This window comes from Staurois parvus, unplaced genomic scaffold (assembly GCF_062004578.1).
Source record: "Staurois parvus isolate SC_StPar_1 unplaced genomic scaffold, SC_StPar_1.0 ptg000021l, whole genome shotgun sequence".
In the NCBI taxonomy this organism is placed as follows: Eukaryota; Metazoa; Chordata; class Amphibia; order Anura; family Ranidae; genus Staurois; species Staurois parvus.
Window position 1 is genome coordinate 7837251 of NW_028317817.1, and position 23581 is coordinate 7860831.

Below are 23581 nucleotides of genomic sequence, written 5' to 3' on the forward strand. Positions count from 1 at the left end.
TGGCTGTGGAAACAGGAAGGGGAGGGCAAGCAGCGCTTTCCTTCATAGCCACAGTCTTCCACTCCAGCAGTGTCAGAAGATCACAGCTGTGGAGAGTATCAAGCATCGCTGATGGAAAGAATAATATACTTACCAACAGGACCTGGGATACTCTTCATTAGTGGTACTATATTGGACTGGTGCTGTATGACCAAAACATTTTTCTCAATAGACTTCAGCTTTAAATGCTGGATGACCTTCCTATTGTTTATTTGATAAATATATTTATGTGGGTTAATATACATTTTCTTCCAAGCTGAAGAGACATAAGGACGGGAGTGGGAAAAAAAGGTATAAGTAAGGAGCCAGGCAGTCCATACTAGGTGCCAACAAGACACTTTTGATGAGCGAAGTGAGCATGTATTCAGTAGAATAGTTCTAATCTAAATGTTTAAGTGACTAAACGTTTGACTTATATGCATAAATCCATTAAAACAACCAAAAGTAGTCATGCAGTATATAACAGTATGTCTTGGGAGTATTTCTTTAGTTCTTCCACCATCCGCTTTTACTGCAATATTCATCTCCTCCACTGTGTTTTTGTCTACTGCTAGATGTCCTCATTTTAAAGGCTAGCGTTATTCAACCCACATCCTTAAAGTGGTTGTAAAGGCTGAAGGGTTTTTACCTTCATGCATGAAGGTGAAAACCTTCTGTGTGTTGCTCCCCCACAGCCCCCCTAATACTTACCTGAGCCCCCTTCCAAACCAGCGCTGTGCACAGGAGCCTCAGCTCTCTCAGGTCTCTCTCTCCTCATTGGCTGAGACACACAGTGCCGCCTCTGGAGCAAGCACGTACCAGTGCTCCCTTGGCAAGCGGCTTGCTATGGGGGCACGAGTGCTGGCGGGTGAGCTTAGAAGAGGAGGATCGGGGCTCCTCTGTGCAAAACCATTGCACAGACCAGATAAGTATGACATTTTTTTATTTATTTATTTTTTTTAATTCGAGCCCTTGTTATCACTTTAGGTCATCCCAGAACCCACTCCAGAATATGACTGAACAGTAAAAGGAGAAGCAGCACAACTCTTCTCTGCCTTATCTTCCTATCAGCGTCTTGAGCTGATTGACTACTTATAGTGCTTCTTCCTCCCACACTGCGGTACCACTGAAAAAGGGCTACTAAAAGCCAATACCAGGTCAAATAAAGGTGCTTGCATTTCAAAAATAAATATATGGTGAAGGATTACAGAGCTGCACTAAAACATATGTCTTTTGTATCTGTGCAGAGTTAAATTATATAAAGCAGTCTCAAATTAAGACAGCTAAACCAAATGACTGGACAGAATTTTTCACGGTGGCCACACCTCGTCCATCTAAAAAGCATACATGATCGGGAACCTCTATTATCTCATAAATCTGATCCCTGCCCAAAGTTACAAAGTCATCAGTGAGATGAAAAGTCTGATTGGTTACCTGAACTGTCAGTGTGGAGATGCCTATAGCACCACTTATCAGTAAAGCTTTTTCAGAGCAGCAAAGAAAGATTAAATGAAAAAATGTGGTGCGCTCAGGGGTTAAAATTTCGAGTCCAGACCTACTAGCCAGGCACAAACCTTACTCGTGTCCCCCAAGGCGGTGGAGAGCGAGCCTCGTGTCCCCCAAGGCGGTGTACAGCGGGCCTCGTGTCCCCCAAGGCGGTGTACAGCGGGCCTCGTGTCCCCCAAGGCGGTGTACAGCGGGCCTCGTGTCCCCCAAGGCGGTGTACAGCGGGCCTCGTGTCCCCCACGGCGGTTGAGAGCGGGCCTCGTGTCCCCCACGGCGGTTGAGAGCGGGCCTCGTGTCCCCCACGGCGGTTGAGAGCGGGCCTCGTGTCCCCCACGGCGGTTGAGAGCGGGCCTCGTGTCCCCCACGGCGGTTGAGAGCGGGCCTCGTGTCCCCCACGGCGGTTGAGAGGGTGTCTCTCCTCAGCGTAGGAGAGCGGACCTCTCCTGCACGTGCGCATTTGGCGAGGGGCTTTTTCAAGCCCTGCACTATCTCATCATAAATATAACTATAAGCTTTAGAAACACAAAGTGACAGTCCAAGAAAATTTCAATAATAAATGTCCAATCCAGTATATGTTGTGTTATCATCCAGCAATAATAAACAACGTGCTCGACGTGTGACCCCCCCACTCCCTGCTCACCTTCACCCTGAAGAAGTCTTGTGATCTGTGATGAAACCTGTTGGGTGGAGCCCGGTGATGTCATATCCGGTTATGCCCAAACCGGCACGAGTGATGTAAAGAACCATTTTGATTGATGGCTGTGAAATGCTTTTGATTCATTACTTTTGTGAGTGCATTTTTTTATTTGAATAAAGTGTTCATATTTTATGGGATTGTACTATGATCTATTCCCTTTATTTTGATCATATACACTTTAATTCCACTGGATATCCGAGAGCATGTTCCCTTAAAGGGCCAGAACTAATGAAGCAGCTACTAAGGATCGGCAGTGGATAACCAGAATTTGGTTTCATCCCTAATGTATGACCTATTTGTTAGGGGAGAAGGTGAGTGCATGGTGCACCTACCCAGTGATGGGAAACACCACAATATAGTATGCATGGTGGAGTAATGCTTTTATGTTCACTATAATTCGGAGTTACATATAATTTGTTTCATGTGAGTGGATACCGTAACACGTTTAATTTTTGGTTATATAAAAAGGTGTTGCACTATGGTATGTTTTTGTTTTATTTTGCACGGATCTGGAGTTTAAAGAAGCATAATACGTGGAAGGAATACATCACGGATTAGAAATTTGGAGACACATTATTATTATTATTATACAGGATTTATATAGCGCCAACAGTTTGCACAGCGCTTTACAAAATAAAGGTAGACATTACAGTTACAATACAATTTGGTAACAGAGGGCCCTGCTTGTTAGAGCTTACAATCTAGGAGGAAGGGTTGAGTGATACAAAAAGGTAATAGTTTTGGAGTTGATGGAGGAAATAAATGGCGGTTTACTAGGTAGAAGCAGGATAGACTTCTTTAAATAGAAAGGTTTTCCTTATAAAGCGAGTTTTTGTCCTATTATAATCTATAGGTCAATGGTGAAGGTGAGCAGGGAGTGGGATCACAAGTCAAGCACGGTGTTGATTATTGCTGGATCATAGCATAACATATACTGGATTGGACGTTTATTATTGAAATTTTCTTGGACTGTCACTTTGGGTTTCTAAAGCTTCTAGTTCTATTTATGATGAGATAGCGCACCACATTTTTTTCATTTATGTAATTTTGAGTGCGAGTACACCATAGTAGTGAGTGCAGCAATCTTCTTCCCTGATATTATTACTATAGTTGGAACATAGCAGCGCATAGGTCTTTACCATTTGCATTGTTCAAACAACAAAGATTGAAAACCCTGTAATCGCAAACCAGATTCCGCTAAAATGAAGCGGGGGGGGAGCACGGTAAGCACCACCAAAAGCTGTTTCCAACTTTTGAACTTACATGCAGAGTTATATCATCTAATCTGATATTGGTAAATTTGAAAAAAAATGCGTGATCCAAAAAGCTTTTCTTAAAAAAGAAAAAGAAATGCCATACAGTCAAGAACAGTATGACACTCATACTGGGACATGCAGTTCTGGGAGTTGCAGCATAGATAGTTCGGCTAACTGTAACATAGCCCCATTGCATTGTCTTTTTCAGTATTACCTTCTACTTGTTCAGCACATAGCACTTTGGATTTCTCTCTCATTAGCTTTGGAATAAGCACATCTTCTTCTACATGCCGCAGATGTGGTTCCTCTGCAATGAGATAAAAGCACTTATAGAGGCAACAAAGTACTTGTACATATAGGATACAGAACTAAAAGAAATCCAGAAACTAGCAAGTCAAAGCTTAACATTTTTCATTACTCTTCCATTGCGTAGGAATTAATTTTCACCTTCTTTACTGACTGAATTTGTTAGGCTTTACTTTGCTTTAAGACTCTACTGATGAAATGTGCTAGCAAAGAATAATGATATACTGCTCACATCATAAATACCTAGTGGCTAAATAACTCTGAAACAAGATTCACCTATGGATTTTGAATATAAATTAGCCATAAAACATGGCTGCAGTTAAACTGGCCTTATCAGAAAAGAAAGAAAGGTTTTAAATATACTTTACTTCTACTTATTTACTAGGTAATCATTTTTACTAAAATTTCCATAAATATTCAGTGGAAATATGGTGATTAGTTATTATGCAGAGCCTGATTAATAACAACTGAAGTATTTATAATGAACATTGTGTTTCATATTAACTGTTCTATTAAAAAAAATGAAATACCATTACTATATTTCATATATTTAAAGTTAATCTAATGTCAGATAACACACAATCATGCACACAGAATAACGGTTCAATCAGTTATTTTTAACATGATGGACAGAAAAATGTACACCATTACCTACCAGTATGGGTCATTTCATGATTTCCCCCCAGCAACTATCACTGAGAGGTTGCTCATGCAACCCTTAACCCTTTCACGTCAGCCCTTTAAGGGGTTTCTGATGTCGGGAGGCAGGTTTGGAGTCATGTGACCGCCGTGATTGGCTGTCACGGCAGTCACATGATCGGAAAAGTCCCAATCGCAAGGAGAGATCAGAACCTTTTCAAGGGACGCCGAAACATGCTAGGAGGGTGCACCCTCAGCAGGTTTGTTTACAAATGGTACGCAAATATGCGGTCGCTCGGAGTCAAGGCCCAGCTGCTGAGAGGCCGGAATGAAGAGGTTAAAAACCACAGTCTTAGTGTAATTGTAAACGTCCCTAATTATAGAGCGAGAATACAGTCCTACTGTGGAGGAATCACAAAAGATGTAAGTAATGGTACACTTTTTTTCTCTACAACAACCATGACATTTGTTTAAAGTGATACTAAACACACACTGTTTAATTTACATTATCCCTGAGCTTTCTGTATGTGGATGAAGGCACTGTAATTATTTTAATTAAAAAAACAAACAAACAACTAAGTACCTTTTTCCTGATCAACATACAGCTGTCACATGACTCAGCTCTTTCCCAGCCTGTCTGCAGGGAAACATAAGCAGGAGGAGCCTCCAGTCCTCTGCTGCTGGTCACAAGTTAAAAAAAAAATAGCCTCAGGGATACAGAGTAAAAATTAATAAATATCAATAAACTGTTTTGAATCATCAAATATATATTTTTGAAATAAAATCTTTATTATTTTGTGGAAATAGCATGGTGAGGGCGGATTTCTGCCAGTCACAGGCTGTGTCACCCCCCCCCCCCCCCCAGCCTGTGTCTTCGGATAAGAGGGAGGTGAAGCAACCATTAATCTACATGTAATACCCCGTCCCCATTGTGTTTAGCTGGTTAGTGGACATGAAGAAGGAGGAGGAGGGAGGGAGTGGGCTGTCATTTACCACTGTGCATATGCCCACATATGTGACTCCATAGTCACATAGGCTGCTCAGATGTGATCGGGAGCAAATGTTCAGCATAGAAACTCACTGAAAACTGAGCGTGTGCAAAGTTGCCTCTATAGCTGCAAAATTTCTAGCTAAATTGGGGACAGGAACAGAAGTTGGCAAAAAAGAGCAGCAGGATCAACCAAATATTTTGCAGAATACAGAAAATAATCTCATAGTGACTGAATGAGTATGAACAGCATGTAATGCAGCATTTGATAGTTTTTTATGATATGGGTTTAGTGACACTGTAAGGGGAGAATAACCATCTATAATCCTTAGGATCTGGAAGAAATGGTTTTCAGGTAAATACCATGCAAATCTCTTCTGCTGAAAACTCTGCAGAGGACAAGGAAACTATTTTGGCTGAATGGGCTTTAAACATTTTCTTGCCTATGGCCACATACACTGACGTTCTAAGAAGAATATCCTTTGAGTTCCCACTGTTATTAGTAACTGGAAGGACATGGAGGACATAGTGGTAAGGGGGCTTTAAATCTCTCTGCTTAGCTTTTTTATGCAGGTGCAAAGAGCAATCTTTCAAGTGGAACTTCACTCTCTCAATCAACATTGACTATTTTAAAAACTTATCCTGCTAGCATTAGTAAATAGAGTATATCATATGAACTTGTTTTACATTTTTTTTCTAACATCTTTTTCAGTTTCCAGGCTTAGATACATTTTGTCAAACATCCCAGGAGTCTTTAGGAGGGGAGGAGGGGTTTTCTCAGCTAAGTACACTCTCTTGCCTGCATGCCTGAGCTAAGGGCAGATCGATTCCATGACGTAAACACTACATGAATCATCTACTCTTACTCAAGCCTGCCACAGCCAGAAATACTAGGGGGTGATTTTCAAAGTGATTTCTCAATAAAATAAAGCATGGAGACATAGATGGATGGGGGAGTTTGTAATTAATTAAAATCGCATTTTTGGTTTGTGGTGCTCAGAAGCAGTGTGATTCTGCTTTCAGTAATGGCTGTTCTGTAAACAAAAGAGCAGATTTTGGAAGATGGGCGGATGTATAGGTAATTTTATTAAATATTCTCTAATGGTTTGATATAGGGGTCAGGTTTGTTGACACATACCCTCTTGAGCATGAAGAAATGCAGGCAAAACCATGAAAGGGTGGCAAGGAGTATGCCAAAAGTTTATGATTAAAGATGGCACAAACAACCAGAAGTTGTGGATAATCACATTAAAAAATTTGGCACAATTTGGATCAATTCTAAGTTTATGTGAACCGGTTTCAACTATTTTAGTTTTCACAGACTCCTTCAAGGTCAGTCTACATAACTAGTCAATGGTTTTTTGCAAAGCTGTCAAAGGCAGACAGTCCGCAAGTCCAAAGGAAATAAGAAATGTTACAGTTTAGAGATAGAATAGAAAATGATGACTTAATTAACACATAACTTTAACAAGTAAGTTTACCCTGGCTTAGTTACAAGGTGACCCAGATCCATTAATTTCCGTAGAGTGCGGAGTCAGCACAGCCCATCGAATCTAACGTTGCTCAAATTCATTCCTATATTGCAACCTATTTATGACTTGCATGCTTTAAAACCTGTGCCTGTGAAAATGAGGATTAAACAACTGTACAAGTAGAAAGTGTTGATTAGAGAAAGTCAGATGATGCTAATGAAATTTAACTTTAAAGCCCAATTACACAATGTAAGGAAAACCATATTTTCCAGATAGTGGATCCCACGCAGAATACAGTATGCTGCTATAAGTTAATGTGTCTATGTAAGCATTAGCAACTATAATAAAAAGAACAAAAATATATTTCCATACTCATGATAACATATACAATTATTTGTGTTGCCATATATTTGCTAACAAGGGTTATCTAGATTTGATCCTCCCCAGAACTAGTATGTCATGGGGAGCCCTTGATACACAGTGAGACTAAAATACAAAGCCTGGCCCAAGGAAAACTGCAGCAAACAACTATTAACTTAAAAAAACTTCAAATATTGAACTGACCCTACTGAAAAGGCTTTCCTTTTTTATGCTTAACTATTTGGCATCCAAAAAGTTTGAATGTTGAAACTTGAGTCAGGAGTCTTGATGGAAGAGTCCCTCTCACTTCCTATTATTTTTCAAGTGAACTATGCTGAAAATTAAATAAGGGTCATTGAGCATCCGCTCATATGCACTGATCACTTGGGTCTAAATAGAGAAATAAACAGGTTGAGAAATTACGCATGCGCAAGTCAGTAATGGTCTCGTGCTAGACTGCACTATCTAAGATGTAAACTGAGAATTTAAAGTCCATTTCCGGGCTAAAAAAAAAGAAAAAAAGAAAAGAAAAAAGTTAACTGCTAATTTTTGTCTAGGAGAGAGGAGAATAGATTTACTAACCTAATCCTCCAATCCTATCAGCACAAGACTGGTCTGGCAGAAACACGTTCCAAGCAGTCTTAAGCTGAGTACTGTTCCTGACGTCATCAAGCTTAGAGCAGGCTCCACAGACCAGGAACAATCCACTGCTGGACTGTGGAGGAGAGCTGTTTTCCTGTGGAATGAAAGACCAGGTGCATATAAACGTTCTCCTCACCCCTAGACAAAACAAGCAGTTGACCCGAGCAGTGTGGTGCATTGGAAAACTTTATTTTTTTTGCCCGGAGATAGGCTTTCACACTAACATACAGCAGTTCGGCTCCACAAGATCCCCGATTCCACCATCAAGCCTCTCATGTTCTGGTATCATGTCCAGTGTCTCTACAGTGAAGTCCAAGCCTGCCCACTTATCATTGAAAGAAGCCCTGGCTAGTGCCAATGCCGTGATAGCCACAGCAAGCCTGCAACATGATATGCAGGCTGGGACAAACGTGAAAGATTAAAATCCTTCTTTAGATGGGATCCCCCCTATTCTATCTATGCAGACTAAAGATGCAGGAAATTCTATATAACACCGTAAAGGCAACATCACGGAAGATGACAGAAAAAAAAACCTGTGAAATCTGTGAACTGTGCTACCACACTCAACAAATATTGTACTGGATGGCCATGACATACACATTAATTCCCTCAAATCAGAAATTCAAACACCCCAGTATAAGAGGCATCTTGGGCCTCCTGGTTGATTTGAATGCCAAGACCATGGCACTATTTAAACCAGTATTAAACTCAAAAGCAAACATTTATTTTATTGCAGCTGAGCAATTTTATATGTGATGTATTCGCTTTATTTTTGGTTATTCTACTTCTATTTTCCCCTGGTGATTCAGCCAGCAACTGTGCTGTTTTTCAGAAGTTCAAAACACTCCAGCTGAATGTATCAGCTTACATGGATGAGACCTTCCATTTACCACTGGCAGGGGTGATTAAAATGATCAGGTTTTATTTATTCATATAATACCAAAAGGAAAAATGTTTGATGCAACTGATCATAACATGTTGTCTGGAATTTGTCTTCAATTTGTTATTTATATTCAAAGTGTTAACTGAGTTTGGCTTCAATTTATTTATATTCAAATCTGCTAATACATTTAACACTTCCATCCCCCCAGACTGACAATGCTGTCTGTGTCCTGGCTAGAGATGTAAAATTTCCAGAAATTTTGAAGCCATGAAAAAACAATCATTTTGTGGTTTGAAAAAAAGTCATGTCTGGCTTTTGAGCAGTGCGTTCCGGTTCAGGTGCGGATTACAAACTATTGACTTCTATAGGAACCGTTTCTAAACCACATATGTGTGAACAGGATAATCCTGAGAGCTAATCCTGTCCTGAACCTGATGTAAACCTGACATGAACTGGTGAACAACTATTGTATCAATTAGCTGTGAAACCTGAGCTTCAATCCACACCACACATGTAAGAATCAGCTCTTAGGCTTGAAAAAAAAGTACAGCCTATTCAGTAAAAAAACTAAAATTGCTTTTTAAAATTTTAGTTTTTCTTACAAATAGAATAACAAGAACCGTATGTGTTAAGAACATTTCTACTATGCAGACCAGGTAACCACTTACTTTCCCTCATAATTTAAGAGTTTCCTGCCAATATGCATTTTCAGTTATTGGCAATGCTGATCCTGAAGCATATATTGCTCTTGCAAGAGCTTGATCAATTTTGTGGACTTGTGGTGCTCTCTTCCAGCTCCTGTCAGCCAATCTTCAAAAGGTAAATATACAGAGTGGCACCCACACTGCAGATCTTCACTGCTTTTTATTATGCAACAGTAAAAATTTCCAAACTATGTCCCTAACATTAACGTGTTTCATCCCCATATGGGCCTCAGTCATGACTAAGGCCCATACAGGTCTGAAATGCGTAAGCATTTGGGACAGCATTTTGTAACTTTTTACTGTGAGATAATAAAAAGTATTAAAGATCTGCAGCATGAGTGCTGCTTTCTATATTTACCTTGCTAGTTTAAAGGTACCTATTGAAGCCTAAAATTCATATCAATATTGAGGTATTTTGCTTCTATAGGGATAGTGCCATAGGGTGTCTGGACACAGGTGTGGGGGGAGTCCCCTCAACCCTGATAGAGCCGTTGCCCGCAAAATAGAGCTTAGCTACTGTTGTTCATGTAATTTTCTTCCTCTTGTGGAAAGTTGCTCAGGTAGAACTATATATTTTAGATGGGCCAGTTTCAGAGATAAATCTAGTCCTATTCATTGGATCTGCTTCATATGTAGGGAAAATTGTCTTTGCTCTGGCGTGGCCTTAAGGGCCGCATACTTGAGGTTCCACAGAAGATCCAACTTCACCCCCAAGGAGGCTCCCTTTGTCAAGGCTTGTTTTATTATATTACAAGATTTGGTTGTCCAGATATGTTAGCTTCCACTTCTACAAATGATCATCCCCCAGCCCCCCTCCCCATTAGGGAATGGTAAATTTTGAGCCCACCTGTTACGGTCTCCTGTCTGGAATCCAGATTGAGCCGACAGCAGGCTAAAGTCTGGCATCTCTTAGCTGGTTCAGACTGTGGAGGGATCCCAACTTTAATGTCAGGGTCCACCCAGAAGCCTGACTGTCAGATGGCTCAGCCTCTCTGAACGATTGAGAGCTTGAGGCAGCCACTTCCGCCCCTTCCACAGCAGCTCCAGTGAGTGCTGGAGGGGCATAGCAAAAAGGTGGTGACTAACAGTCACCACTCTCGGCTCTCAAACTGAGCAAAAAGCGGTCTTTTATGACTCGGTTCTTGCTCTTGGAGGCGGTAGAAGACAGATGCAAAATTGGATCGATGCTGTATCCACCTAATTGAGTTTTTTAAAACCCATACTTCTCTTTTAAACCTTCTTTTCTGACTGATAAAACTTACCAACATTTAGGAATTTGTTTTAACCCCTCCCCTTGGTTAACTGACATTGCCAAGTCAAGGACATTTCTCACAGCACCAATTTCAGCTGAGTGCTCACTTTCAGGGGTGCCTTCAGGTCCATGTCATGTGTTCTGCTCCTTTTTTCTCTCTTTTGTCCTCTACTTTCTGGTCTTTCCCTTCCCAGATTCATGTTTTCCCTATCCCCTTTCTCTTCCCCATATACGGATACCTGTTCCAAAAAGGAAGTAAATCCTTGGTGCACAACATGCAGGGCACATGTGGCTCAGCAGCCCTCTGTGTCCACCCCGTGGGTTGTTGAGCACCAAGTAGATAACAGTGGCAGCAGGGTGCTGGGTGTTGAAATGTTCTCTGTGTTCCAGCACCTACATTTAAAAAGACAGTACTGTGGATAGAATTATCTTTGCCCACAGTACAAGTAAAGTCCGGGCCTGGGGAAAGAGCAGCATGGAGTGTGTGATCATGTAAGGGGGATGGGGGTTGCACTTTCACTGTCAGGGCCAGCAATGCAGGGAGGAGGTGGTGGTGTTAAATTGCACTGTCACTGACCACTAACTGCAGGGGGGTGGGGGATGGAAATGGGGGAGTAAATTTTCACTGCAACTGACTCCCAGTGCGAGGAGGGGGATGGGGGTTAACTTTCACTGCCATTAACCACCAATGCAGGAGTTCAATTTCAGTGACCACAAATACAGGGGCGGGGAGGGGGTTAACTTTCAATGCCAGTGACCACCAATGTGGGGGAGTTACATTTCACTTCCATGACCACCATTGCAAGGGGAGGATGGGGTGGTTAACTTCCATTGCCACTGAGCACCAATGTAGGGGGGAGGGTACATTTCACTGCCAGTGACCACCAGTGTGTGTGTTTTAATTGTAAAGTTACATCCAAACACATAATTTCCCCTAACAAAGAAAAAAATTGAGGCCCCCCTCCCCCACAAGTGCAAATGTAAAAACACATGCTGGGGCACCAACGCATGACAACATTGATTGCAATACACATTACATATCACTGCGCATGTCAGAATGAGGGCAATAATTCTAGCCCAAGACACCCTCCATAACATTATACTGATGTCCTATAAGGGGCTTTAAAAGTGTCGCCTATAGAAAATATAGAGTATTGAAGTTCGTTGCCATTTCACGTGTGCACGTAAATTTAATGTTTGACATGTTGCATATCTATTTACTCAGGGCAACTTCATCTTTTATATTTTACAAAAAGATAGGGTAATTTATTGCTTTTTTGTGCCCTAAAATTTTGTGTATTTTTTACTGAAATTTTGCCGTAATATCAGTAATATCATGCGACATAAAAAATTTAAACTGACACTACTTTATTCTCTAGGGTCTCTGCTTTCAGAAAATATATACTGTTTGGGAGGTTTGTGTAATCTTCAAACCTAAAATGAGTTTTTAAACTTCTACAAAAAACACAAAAACGGATCTGGCAGCAAAAGGGATAAAGGATACACTTCCATTCCCCGATGAGCACCCAATTGGTGCTCATTACACTGCAAGGTCTCTCCCCTCCCTGCTAGTCCCGGGTGCAGTTCTAGAGAGAGACGGGGGGGGGGGGGGAGATAAACAGCGCAATGTATTAAATGTATTAAAATATTAATAATTTCAAGTTGCCATAAAGCCCCTTTTGATTTTAAAAGCCCCAGACATTCCTAAAAGCACCTCAGATTTAAAAATGTTTTTTTTTGGTTAAAATTTATTTTTTTTATCTGGACAAGCAGATTGTCATGAGGGACAAGTAGACTGGGACCTCAATTTAGTCCATGGAAAAGTAGTTTTTTAAAAAAGAAATTCCACACCCCTGCTGGAGAAACATCTATAAGATCATTTATGTTCTATTCACTGACTTGTAGGTATGAGGCAGCAATTCTCTTAAAATTAAAAATTCTCCATAGACACCAATTTCTTCTCTTCAAAAGCGAGATATGATTTTGTTTTCAAATTTCCGAGAATGGTTTCCCCAGGTTTTGGCTTTTATTCCAAAATTCCAAAATAGAGCAGCCTCCTCTCTAAAAGGTAATTTGACTTGTGAAGAGAAAATTCTGTTTTTTTTTTTTAATGTACTACTCAGTATAACATCAGATATTTTTTCTCTTTTATCTGCCAACACATTCAAACCTAAAGACATTTCACCAGTCTCATGAGAGTCCCGCCTACCACAACAACATTCTTTTTATTACCACAGTGGTTGGCTTTCAAATTAAATGTGGTTGAGCAGCTATTACAACAGCACATATACTCTATCTCTGATCTCCACTGAATTTACAACTTACAAAAGGTGGCTATGACTACTAATCTAAAAACCTGGAATAATGACTTTTTTGACATAGACCTGGTAGGCAAATTACTGGAAGGCTAGAAAAAGATACTTGTCAACAAACCATTGTAAGAGATTCAGTTTAAAATAGTTCATGGAGCCTATATCCCATTCCTTGTCAATAATCCTTCTCCCACTTTCTCAAACTGTCCAAAATGTAATATTAATCAACCAACCCTACCCCATCAGCTATGTCAGTGCCCGAATATTTCTACCTTTTGGACCAGATAGTGAATTATGTTTATGGTATAACAGGGATATACATAAAGGACCCATGTTACTTTTATTCAGTGAAAAACCAGGGATATTTACATAGTCAGATATATTGCAAAAGTGTCTTCCACAATGGATATACATATTTTTATCGACTGCAGCAGGACCAATAGTTATCATCCTTGCTGCCAACTCTAGCAGAAATTAAAAAAGATCTCAAAGTTCCTATAAACTGAGACACATTGAATGCTGAACTGCTTAACTCTATCCATACTAAACAATTCTTTGGGAGATAAGAAAATTTCATCAAATGAGTATTTAATCAAGTTTTGCACAATAAGATGTTAACATTTATAATTAGTTTAGATTTACAAATTATGCAGCTCAAGTGCCTACCTAAACAATCCTCTCAATTTATAACCAATCAGGCAGTTTCTCACAATACCTAGCTGTTGGTAGACCTATAGGAAGACGTAAAACTATATGTTAAAATGTGTTCCATCTTAAAGAAAACCTTTCCACCGCTCAAGCATGTTAAAATAGTGGTACATTCATAATTGCTTCACTGAGTTTCAAATGCACTCCTCTTTTCCCAAAAATGTTCAGTGCATCCACACCAAACTGTAAAGATACTGATATGTCTATTTTTATCAAAAATCAAAACCTAAGCTAATCTCTAACCACTCTCCCAGCCCAAGTATAAAAAAAATCAAGGTCACATGACTTTCATAGTAAGTGCTAAATGTCCCTGACAGCCTAGCATCACCTTCTCTAAAGTGAATGAGAGCCAAGATGTCTGTGCCCAATGGGGGAATAAGTGGGTATCAAGGAACAGCATCGTTTTAGTGACCGATTATATACTGGTAAGTTGTGTAAACCTAATGGTTTATATTTTCTACCATCAAAAGAAAAGGGTTTCTTTAAAGTGAACATGCATTTGACAATGAAGAGCAAAGCAAAAAGGTTTATTATAAAGTTCGGCCTCCCCAAAAGCACCTATTGACTTTCCTTTCACTCCCTGCTGTTATGATCAGCAGACAGAAATGAAATGGACTCCCCGTGTGACAGCACTAATTAGCGCAGCACTGTCACGCAGAGTGAGTCACAAGCTTTTTTTACCCACTAGTACCGGATATTTCTGTCAGCTCCCAGAGCTAAAAAAAAAAAAAAAAAAAAAAACAGTGGGTGAGCAAAAGGAAGGTAACTATATGCTAATGGAAAGGATTAAAATAGAATTCCAAATTTACTTTGGCTTTAAACAGTTCGTTCAGGCCAACGTGGCCCAAAGGAATTATTTACATTACTAACTAATGGGGCCGCTGTACTGTTCTGTAGTAGCATCATCTACATAAGTCAAGTGGCGCAGTGTTCCACAGCAGTAGGGGCGACCTCTCTGCTGACAGAACTAAATCAAGTTGGTTTGCATGCTTCTCTGCCATTCAGGAGAATCCTTGTATGAAAACAAGGCTTCCTCTGATTGGCTGAGGTGGAGACTGTAAAGCCATCCATCTGCCTCTTCACCTCAGCCAATCGGAGAACTTCACTGATAAAAATACAACTCCAATTCCAAAAAAGTTGAGACATGGTGTACAATCTACATAAAAAATGCAATAATTTGCAAATCTCAAAAACCCATATTTTACAATAGAAAACATATCAAAAGTTTAAACTCAGAAAATGTAACATTTTAAGAAAACAAATAGGGTAGTTTTGAAGACAACACGTCAAAAAAGTTGAGAAAGGGCAACAAAAAGCTGGCAAAGTAAGTGGTAAAAACACAGAAGACCTGGAAGAACATTTTGCAACTTATTAGGATAATTGGCAAAAGTTCAGTAACATGATGGGTTATAAAAAGTACACCTTAGATCAGGGGTGGGCAAACTTTTTGACTTGAGGGCCGCAATGGGTTCATATATTGGACCCGGGGGTCGGACCAAGAGTAAATGAATGATGTGTATGTGTCATCCATAGTAAGTATAGTAATATTCCCCCATAGTAAGCATAGTAATTAATCCCCCATATAGTAATTCATCCCCCATAGTAATTCATCCCCCATATAGTAATTCATCCCCCATATAGTAATTCATCCCCCATGGTAATTCATCCCCCATGGTAATTCATCCCCCATATAGTAATTCATCCCCCATATAGTAATTCATCCCCCATATAGTAATTTATCCCCCATATAGTAATTCATCCCCCATATAGTAATTCATCCCATATAGTAATTCATCCCACATAGTAATTCAACCCCCATATAGTAATTCATCCCCCATATAGTAATTCATCCCCCATAGTAATTCATCCCCCATATAGTAATTCATCCCCCTATAGTAATTCATCCCCCCTATAGTAATTCATTCCCCATATTAAGTCCCCAAGTCCCCCCTGTGTCAATTCACTTACCTTTGCTCCGCGCGTCCCTCTCGCCGTGTTCCCGCGCTGTTCCCCCTCGTAGTATTTGCGCATGTGCCAGTTTCAGGCATTAGCAGCCGATCGGCGATCTCCGGCACATGCGCAGATACGTCGAGGGGGACAGATCCTCATAGGAGACAGATTTTCATGCTACACCGGTCTTCAGGGCGGACTGTGAGAGGAGCCTAGCGGGAGCCTAGCTCCATGGGCCGGATTAAAAGGTCCGCCGGGCCGTAGTCTGCCCATTGCTGCCTTAGACAGTCAGTGTTTCAGAAGTAAATATGGGCAGAGATTCACAATCAAAAAATTTTTGAACAAATTCAGAATAATGTTCAACGTAAAATTGCAAAGACTTTAAATAGATCATCATCTACAGTATATATCATCAAAAGATTTTGAGAATCTGGAGAAATCTGTGCAAGGATCAAGGCCAAAATGCAATATTGGATGTCTATGATCTCTGGGCTCTCAGACGGCACAGCATTAAAAACAGACCTGATTCTGTGATCGACATCACTGCATGGGCTCGGAAATACTTCCAAAAATCACTATCCATGAACACAGTTTGCCATGTTATGCAAAAATGCAAGTTTATACTTTTTTGCTAATAACCTTGCTTCATAAATTTAGGCCAAAATGTATTCTGCTACATTGGAACTTTGGTAAAAATAACCTTAATCAGTGTATATTTTTCAGTCTGTGTGAACGTTGTAGAGCCTACAATCTATGGTATAGATATTTGAAAATTGATCAATCCTGATTATCTCATTTCTTGAGGCCCTAAAATGCCAGGACAGTACAAATATCCCCCAAAAGACAGTAGACAGCCCAAGGTACAGTACTGAGTAAGAGGCATGGTGAGTTTTTGGAAATTAATTAATAATTTTTCACAAAGTTATTTTAAATTATTTTTCACACAGAGCATAAGTTTACTTAAATTACACCCCAAAACATATTCTGCTACGTCTCCTGAATATGGGAATGCCACGAGAGACTTTTTCACAGCCTAGATACATAGAGGGGCCCAAAATCCAAGGAGCACCTTTGGGTTTTCAAGGAGCAAAAATAACGCATCTATTTTCTTACCTACCTATCACATTTCTGGAGGCCCCAAAGCGCGAGGATAGTTGAAACACCCATAAAATGATCTCATTTTGGAAAGAAAACACTCCAAGGTATTTTCTAAGAGGCACAATGAGTTTTTTTAAAAATTAAATTTTTTGTGCCATGTTTTAGGAAAATGCAGAAAAAAAACTGAAAACGTATTTTTTTTTTTTCCACACAAGGTTGTCAATTAATAAGAAATTTTTAACACTATTACATTCAATTAGAATTACACCCCAAAACACATTCTGCTACACTGTTCAAGTGTGGCGATACCACATGTGTGAGATTTTTTCACTACCTTACAATTTTTTTAGTTTTGTGTGAGTGCATATTATTTACTCCTTTTTTGTTCTGAGGTGGCAATTGGGTTCTGCCAACCTATGAACCTTGCATTCTGGTACTCTAGTTACACTACTGTCACCCACTCACCTTCACTCACTGCTGGCTAAATCTTCCTTTCATCCCTCCCCCCCACCACCTAGTTTAAAATTTCTTCCAACTTTTTGCCCATCTTTTCTCCGAACAGAGCTGCACCCTCCCCATTTAAGTGCAGTCCATTCCTGCTATAGAGCCGGTAACCAACCGAAAAGTCAGCCCAGTTCTCCATGAAGCAAACCCTGATTAAAACACCTGTCAGGTTTTTGTTGCTGTCTGTGCCCATGTTAGGAAGACTGACCCTCTCCGTTTGTCCTGTTTACCACTGTATAAAGTGAAAAGTAAAAGAAAATCCCAAATTTTGAGTTAACACTGGAACAGTAATAGAGGGGAAATCTTCCATTGGGGACACTCGCTCTGGTGACAACCCAGGATTCCTCACTTTGGAAGGATTTCCTCTCACTTTCTGTTTTGGCCATGGAACAGGAAGTGAAGGGAAACCTCCCCTATAAGACACAAGTGGCAAAAAAAAAAACATGACGGAGCTATAACCCTCCATTACTCTGTCCAAAGTGAAAAAATGTTTGCCTTTAGTTTCACTTTAATTGCATATTATTTTTTTTTTAATACAAGTAGGGATGTACTGAAATATATGAATTTACTGGCTTTTTTTCTTCAATATAGCTCAGAGAACGAGCTGTCACTCCCTTTGGGGCTAAAGGAAACAAAGGGGTGGGAACACTGGGTGACCTCACCCATTTGTTTCATTTAGCCCTCCAAGAATGACAGGTCCCTCTCAGAGCTATAGTGAAGAAAAAAAAAAGCCGGCAATTGCAATTAAAAACAATACCATTTTTAAATGTTATTACCGGCTTTTTTTTCCGGAGAGTGACAGCTCATTCTCTGAGCTATAGTGAAGAAAAAACAAAAAAGCTGGTAATTACATTTAAAAATCGGCACTGACATATAGTGACAGCCAGTAAAGGAGCCTCTCTGTATACACTGCCCCTCTGCTGCCCCCCCATCCCCTCCCCCCTACAAAGAGGAGCTGTCACGTATACACTATCACATGGGGGACTATTGGTCCCCTATGTGATAGCAATAAAATCATAAGTTAAAAACTATATATATATATATATATATATATATATATATATATATATATATATATATATATATATATATATATATACACACATATATATACATATACAGTCAGGTCCATAAATATTGGGACATTGAAACAATTCTAACATTTTTGGCTCTGTACACCACCACAATGGATTTGAAATGAAACAAACAAGATGTGCTTTAACTGCAGACTTTCAGCTTTTATTTGAGGGTATTTACATCCAAATCAGGTGAACGGTGTAGGAATTACAACAGTTTGCATATGTGCCTCCCACTTGTTAAGGGACCAAAAGTAATGGGACAATTGGCTTCTCAGCTGTTCCATGGCCAGGTGTGTGTTATTCCCTCATTATCCCAATTACAATGAGCAGATAAAAGGTCCAGAGTTCATTTCAAGTGTGCTATTTGCATTTGGAATCTGTTGCTGTCAACTCTCAAGATGAAATCCAAAGAGCTGTCACTATCAGTGAAGCAAGCCATCATTAGGCTGAAAAAACAAAACAAACCCATCAGAGAGATAGCAAAAACATTAGGTGTGGCCAAAACAACTGTTTGGAACATTCTTAAAAAGAAGGAACGCACCGGTGAGCTCAGCAACACCAAAAGACCCGGAAGACCACGGAAAACAACTGTGGTGGATGACCGAAGAATTCTTTCCCTGGTGAAGAAAACACCCTTCACAACAGTTGGCCAGATCAAGAACACTCTCCAGGAGGTAGGTGTATGTGTGTCAAAGTCAACAATCAAGAGAAGACTTCACCAGAGTGAATACAGAGGGTTCACCACAAGATGTAAACCATTGGTGAGCCTCAAATCAGGAAGGCCAGATTAGAGTTTGCCAAACGACATCTAAAAAATCCTTCACAGTTCTGGAAAAACATCCTATGGACAGATGAGACCAAGATCAACTTGTACCAGAGTGATGGGAAGAGAAGAGTATGGAGAAGGAAAGGAACTGCTCATGATCCTAAGCATACCACCTCATCAGTGAAGCATGCTGGTGGTAGTGTCATGGCGTGGGCATGTATGGCTGCCAATGGAACTGGTTCTCTTGTATTTATTGATGATGTGACTGCTGACAAAAGCAGCAGGATGAATTCTGAAGTGTTACGGGCAATATTATCTGCTCATATTCAGCCAAATGCTTCACAACTCATTGGACGCCGCTTCACAGTGCAGATGGACAATGACCCAAAGCATACTGCAAAAGCAACCAAAGAGTTTTTTAAGGGAAAGAAGTGGAATGTTATGCAATGGCCAAGTCAATCACCTGACCTGAATCCAATTGAGCATGCATTTCACTTGCTGAAGACAACACTGAAGGGAAAATGCCCCAAGAACAAGCAGGAACTGAAGACAGTTGCAGTAGAGGCCTGGCAGAGCATCACCAGGGATGAAACCCAGCGTCTGGTGATGTCTATGCGTTCCAGACTTCAGGCTGTAATTGACTGCAAAGGATTTGCAACCAAGTATTAAAAAGTAAAAGTTTGATTTATGATTATTATTCTGTCCCATTACTTTTGGTCACTTAACAAGTGGGAGGCACATATGCAAACTGTTGTAATTCCTACACCGTTCACCTGATTTGGATGTAAATACCCTCAAATTAAAGCTGACAGTCTGCAGTTAAAGCACATCTTGTTTGTTTCATTTCAAATCCATTGTGGTGGTGTATAGAGCCAAAAATGTTAGAATTCTGTCAATGTCCCAATATTTATGCACCTGACTGTATATACACACACACACATACACTAAAGTATTAAAAAAAAAAGCCTCCCCATATACGCAGACATTTCAGTTCGGTTTTCGGTCACGTGCATTCTGAATTTTCAGTATCGGTTTCGGCACCAGAATTTTCATTTCGGTGCACCACTAAATACAAGGCATGCTCTCTTTGGACAAGGTGAGGAGTCTGATAGGCTGCTTTGGAGGCCAGAGGAGAGATCTGGAGTCCAAAAGACCCCAGATCTCTCCATAAAGTGAACCTGTCATGGCCCATGCTCTTCAGAATAAAATAGATTTAAAAAAAGAAACAATGTAAAAAAAAATTTAAAATAAAATATTAAAAATTTAAAGTGGTCCTGCGCAAAGGCAAACTCGCATGTAGGTTACGTACGCATATGTTAAAGGTGTCCGCACCACACATGTGAGGTATCACTGCGAACGTTATAGCAAGAGCAATAATTCTATGACCAGACCTCCTGTGTAACTTTAAAATGGTAAAATGTAACAGCTTTTAAAACATTCCCTATAAAGATTTTTAGGTATTAGAATTTGGCACCATTCCACAGGCGTACACAATTTTAAGGCTCCAAGTACACTGCAGCTGATAAGCTCACGTTCAGGAGCTTTTCTGCGTTTTTTCAGCAGCCCCTGAACTCTCCCTAAAGTTTTCCTATGTGACCATGTACACTATGTCATTTACCGGCAGTTGAATTTACAGTATTTTTTTTTGAACGCACCAAACTTGCATTCAGGAGTATTATTATTATACAGTATTTATATAGAGCTAAAAGGTTTGCTCAGCGCTGTACATTATAGTGGGGGACAGAACATGAGACAATACAGTAACAAAACAAAACACAAGGGGGGAGTAGATTTTATCGGCATTTCAAACGCCTGTAAATGCGGCTAATCACGTTTATAAGCGTTTGCGTTTAGAAGGTTTTTTTTAACTGTTCCATATCCAGATGTTGTCCAGAGCCTTTTTTCATCATCAGAAATGCATGCAAAGTGTTTGCCATGTATTCAAATGGACCCGGTACACCAGCACAGTCAGTTCAAGGTTTTGCATGAAGGAAAAAAATGGTAGAACGTGCCACATTATGCTCACAATGGGATCCATAGTGAATACAACCAGAAAAGACAGGTCATCTCAACACATACTGCCCTCTCTGCTTCTCTTAAAATGTCTGAAGTAAATTTTTTACTGTTTTTCAGTACATTCTGGGCATTTTGGAAGGTCTCCTGAGGTTATCTTAAACGAACGCTTCTAAACGCAAACGCTCATAAACGCGGTATGCAAACACGGCTAAACAGACTTTTTTTAACCTACGTTTTCCACTGTTAAGAAGTGTACAAATATTCTGTGTACATGGAGCCTGAAGGGTAACATGTTTGGTATCTACTCGGTGTAACATCATTGTTTGCATTTTACCAATTGGGTATTATAGTGTGTTTGAGCAATAAAACTCATTAAATTGTATTTTTTAAAATGTGTTTGAAATACCGCTGTGCACATATCGTGTCACAAAAATATGCAGCATTTACCATTTTATTTTTTTTTTTTTTTTTGTGCTTCTAAGTAGTTTTCTAGAAAAAAACATGATTTTGTAGGAGAGAAGCATCAGGATGGGCTTGGGAAGCAAGCAGATAAACATGATCCTCAATCAGCAGGGTGAGCTGTACAGTGGAAGATGTCATGAAGTCACAGAGCTGCAGCAATGATCACCCAGGATAATTATCAGGAAGTCTTGTAGGTTGGTCTGATTATAAACCGCCTAAAACACTCCTTTCTGTGTCCCCTCACCTTCAATTCCTGTCACAGACATTTATTCAGTACGTAGCAGGGCTTACCCGCTTTGCCAGAGTCCATGGCAAGGAAGACACACTACTTTCTATGGAGACTTCAATACATTACAGGCTCCCTATACATGCAGAGAAGCTACACATAACCTTGCTAGAGTCACACAGCGTGCAAGCACAACTACTTCCGGGGCAGAGAAGGGGGCGGGCCTGAACTGTGAGCGCGAGAGTTCACACAGAAGGCAACCCCGGCACGCCTTTAGATGAGAAGGCTACTTCCTTGCTGTGTAACGGTTTCAGCTGTTTCCGAACTCATAGTCATAGTGATAAATACGGTCACTCCGGTGTGTGGGAAGACTCTCTCCTCTGCCGGAGTCGCTATGCGGTTTTACTGAGAGACACTTTGGCTGCATGCCCATCTGTCGAAGTCGTCACTAGTGAGGGCGGAGCTTAGGCCTTGCACGACTGGAGAGATGCTAGGGATGTTTCTTTTCATGTAACCAGCTTAATTTGCTGCCTGTAGTTCTCCTTATGCAGGCCATAGATGGGTCGAAAATCGGCCGATTTTCGGATCGTTAGTGGGCTAATTGTTCGGCCGTTTTTCGGTATTTTGACAGATTTTTTTATCGGTAAAGTTGGAAAAAGATCGGCCGATTTTGCCGATCGGCCGATCTTTTTACCGATAAAATAATCTGCGCATGAGCAGTGACCTGCAAGAGGAAGACAAAAAGAAGAAGAGGATGAAGAAAAGGAAGAAGATGAAAAAGAAGAAGAGGATGAAGAAGAAGAAGAGGATGAAGAAGAAGAGGAATTCCAGTCCGGCAAAAAGTGTCCCTGCAGAGAGCTCCCCTATTTCTTTGACAGTTCCTTGACATTTATAGCGGTTGCAACAATGTATCTATTTGTTTCCGAATAAAAACATCTGTATCCTAAATGGATACAAATAGATACATTGTTGCAACCGCTATAAATGTCTAGGAACTGTCAAAGAAATAGCGGAGCTCTCTGCAGGGACACTTTTTGCCGGCTGTAGACGGTATGAAAATCAGCCGATTTTTTTTTACCGTTGCTGGTAACGTCGGCCGCTTGAACGACCGATTTTTTGTTTTTTTAAAGAAAAATTGGCCGATTTTCGACCCATCTATGGCCTGCATTAGGGTCTGTGTGGGACTTTTATTTAACCACTTGACCTATGGAAGTTTTTACCCTCTTCATGACTGGGGCATTTTGTTTACTATTCAGCACTGTGCTACTTAACTGGTAATTGTGTGGTCATGCAACACTACCCAAATAAAATCAATGTAATTTTGTTTACCACACAAATCTAGTATTCGTTTGGTGGTATTTGATCACCACTGGGTTTTTTTATAATACCCAAAATGTTGGGAAAAAAATATTTCATGCTTTCTGTTTAAAACAATAAACAATAAAAACACCGCCTATGGGCAGTCCTAACTGATAGTAAATCCCCACCCTGCGATAGGAAGCTTAGTTTATTTTCTTCCTAGTGTAGGAAGTAAGGGCCTGGCTCCCTGCTGGGACCTGTGGTTCCGTAGGTTTTTTTATTTCCTTTTGCTTTCCAAGTTGTCCTTTTTGGCTGTAGTTCTTTGGCGAGTACTTTGACTTAAGTGCTGGTCGGTGGACCAAACGTCCAAAAATGCCTTGGCCGATTTACCCTTCCAGGGCAAGCGACTATTTGGAGCCACTCTGGACAACATTATTA

At 40.3% G+C, this 23581-nt stretch overlaps 1 protein-coding gene across 3 annotated transcripts in view; it reads right to left on the reverse strand.

Annotated features, from left to right (window-relative positions):
* The window catches only part of CMC1 (C-X9-C motif containing 1), a 77001-nt gene extending 54935 nt beyond the window's left edge, over positions 1-22066 (reverse strand). Inside the window, exons 1-2 of one of the 3 annotated variants that reach the window (XM_089690811.1) lie at positions 21910-22066; positions 3692-3784 (exon numbers count right to left, since the gene is read on the reverse strand). In XM_089690811.1, coding sequence (XP_089546937.1) covers positions 3692-3784; positions 21910-21928 — 112 coding nt within the window. In that variant the 5' untranslated portion in view covers positions 21929-22066. Of the gene's footprint in view, positions 1-3691; positions 3785-21862 lie in introns of all 3 variants that reach the window. The other 2 variants (XM_089690808.1, XM_089690819.1) reach the window with 2 other exon arrangements.
* Between the last annotated feature and the right edge of the window lie 1515 nt (positions 22067-23581).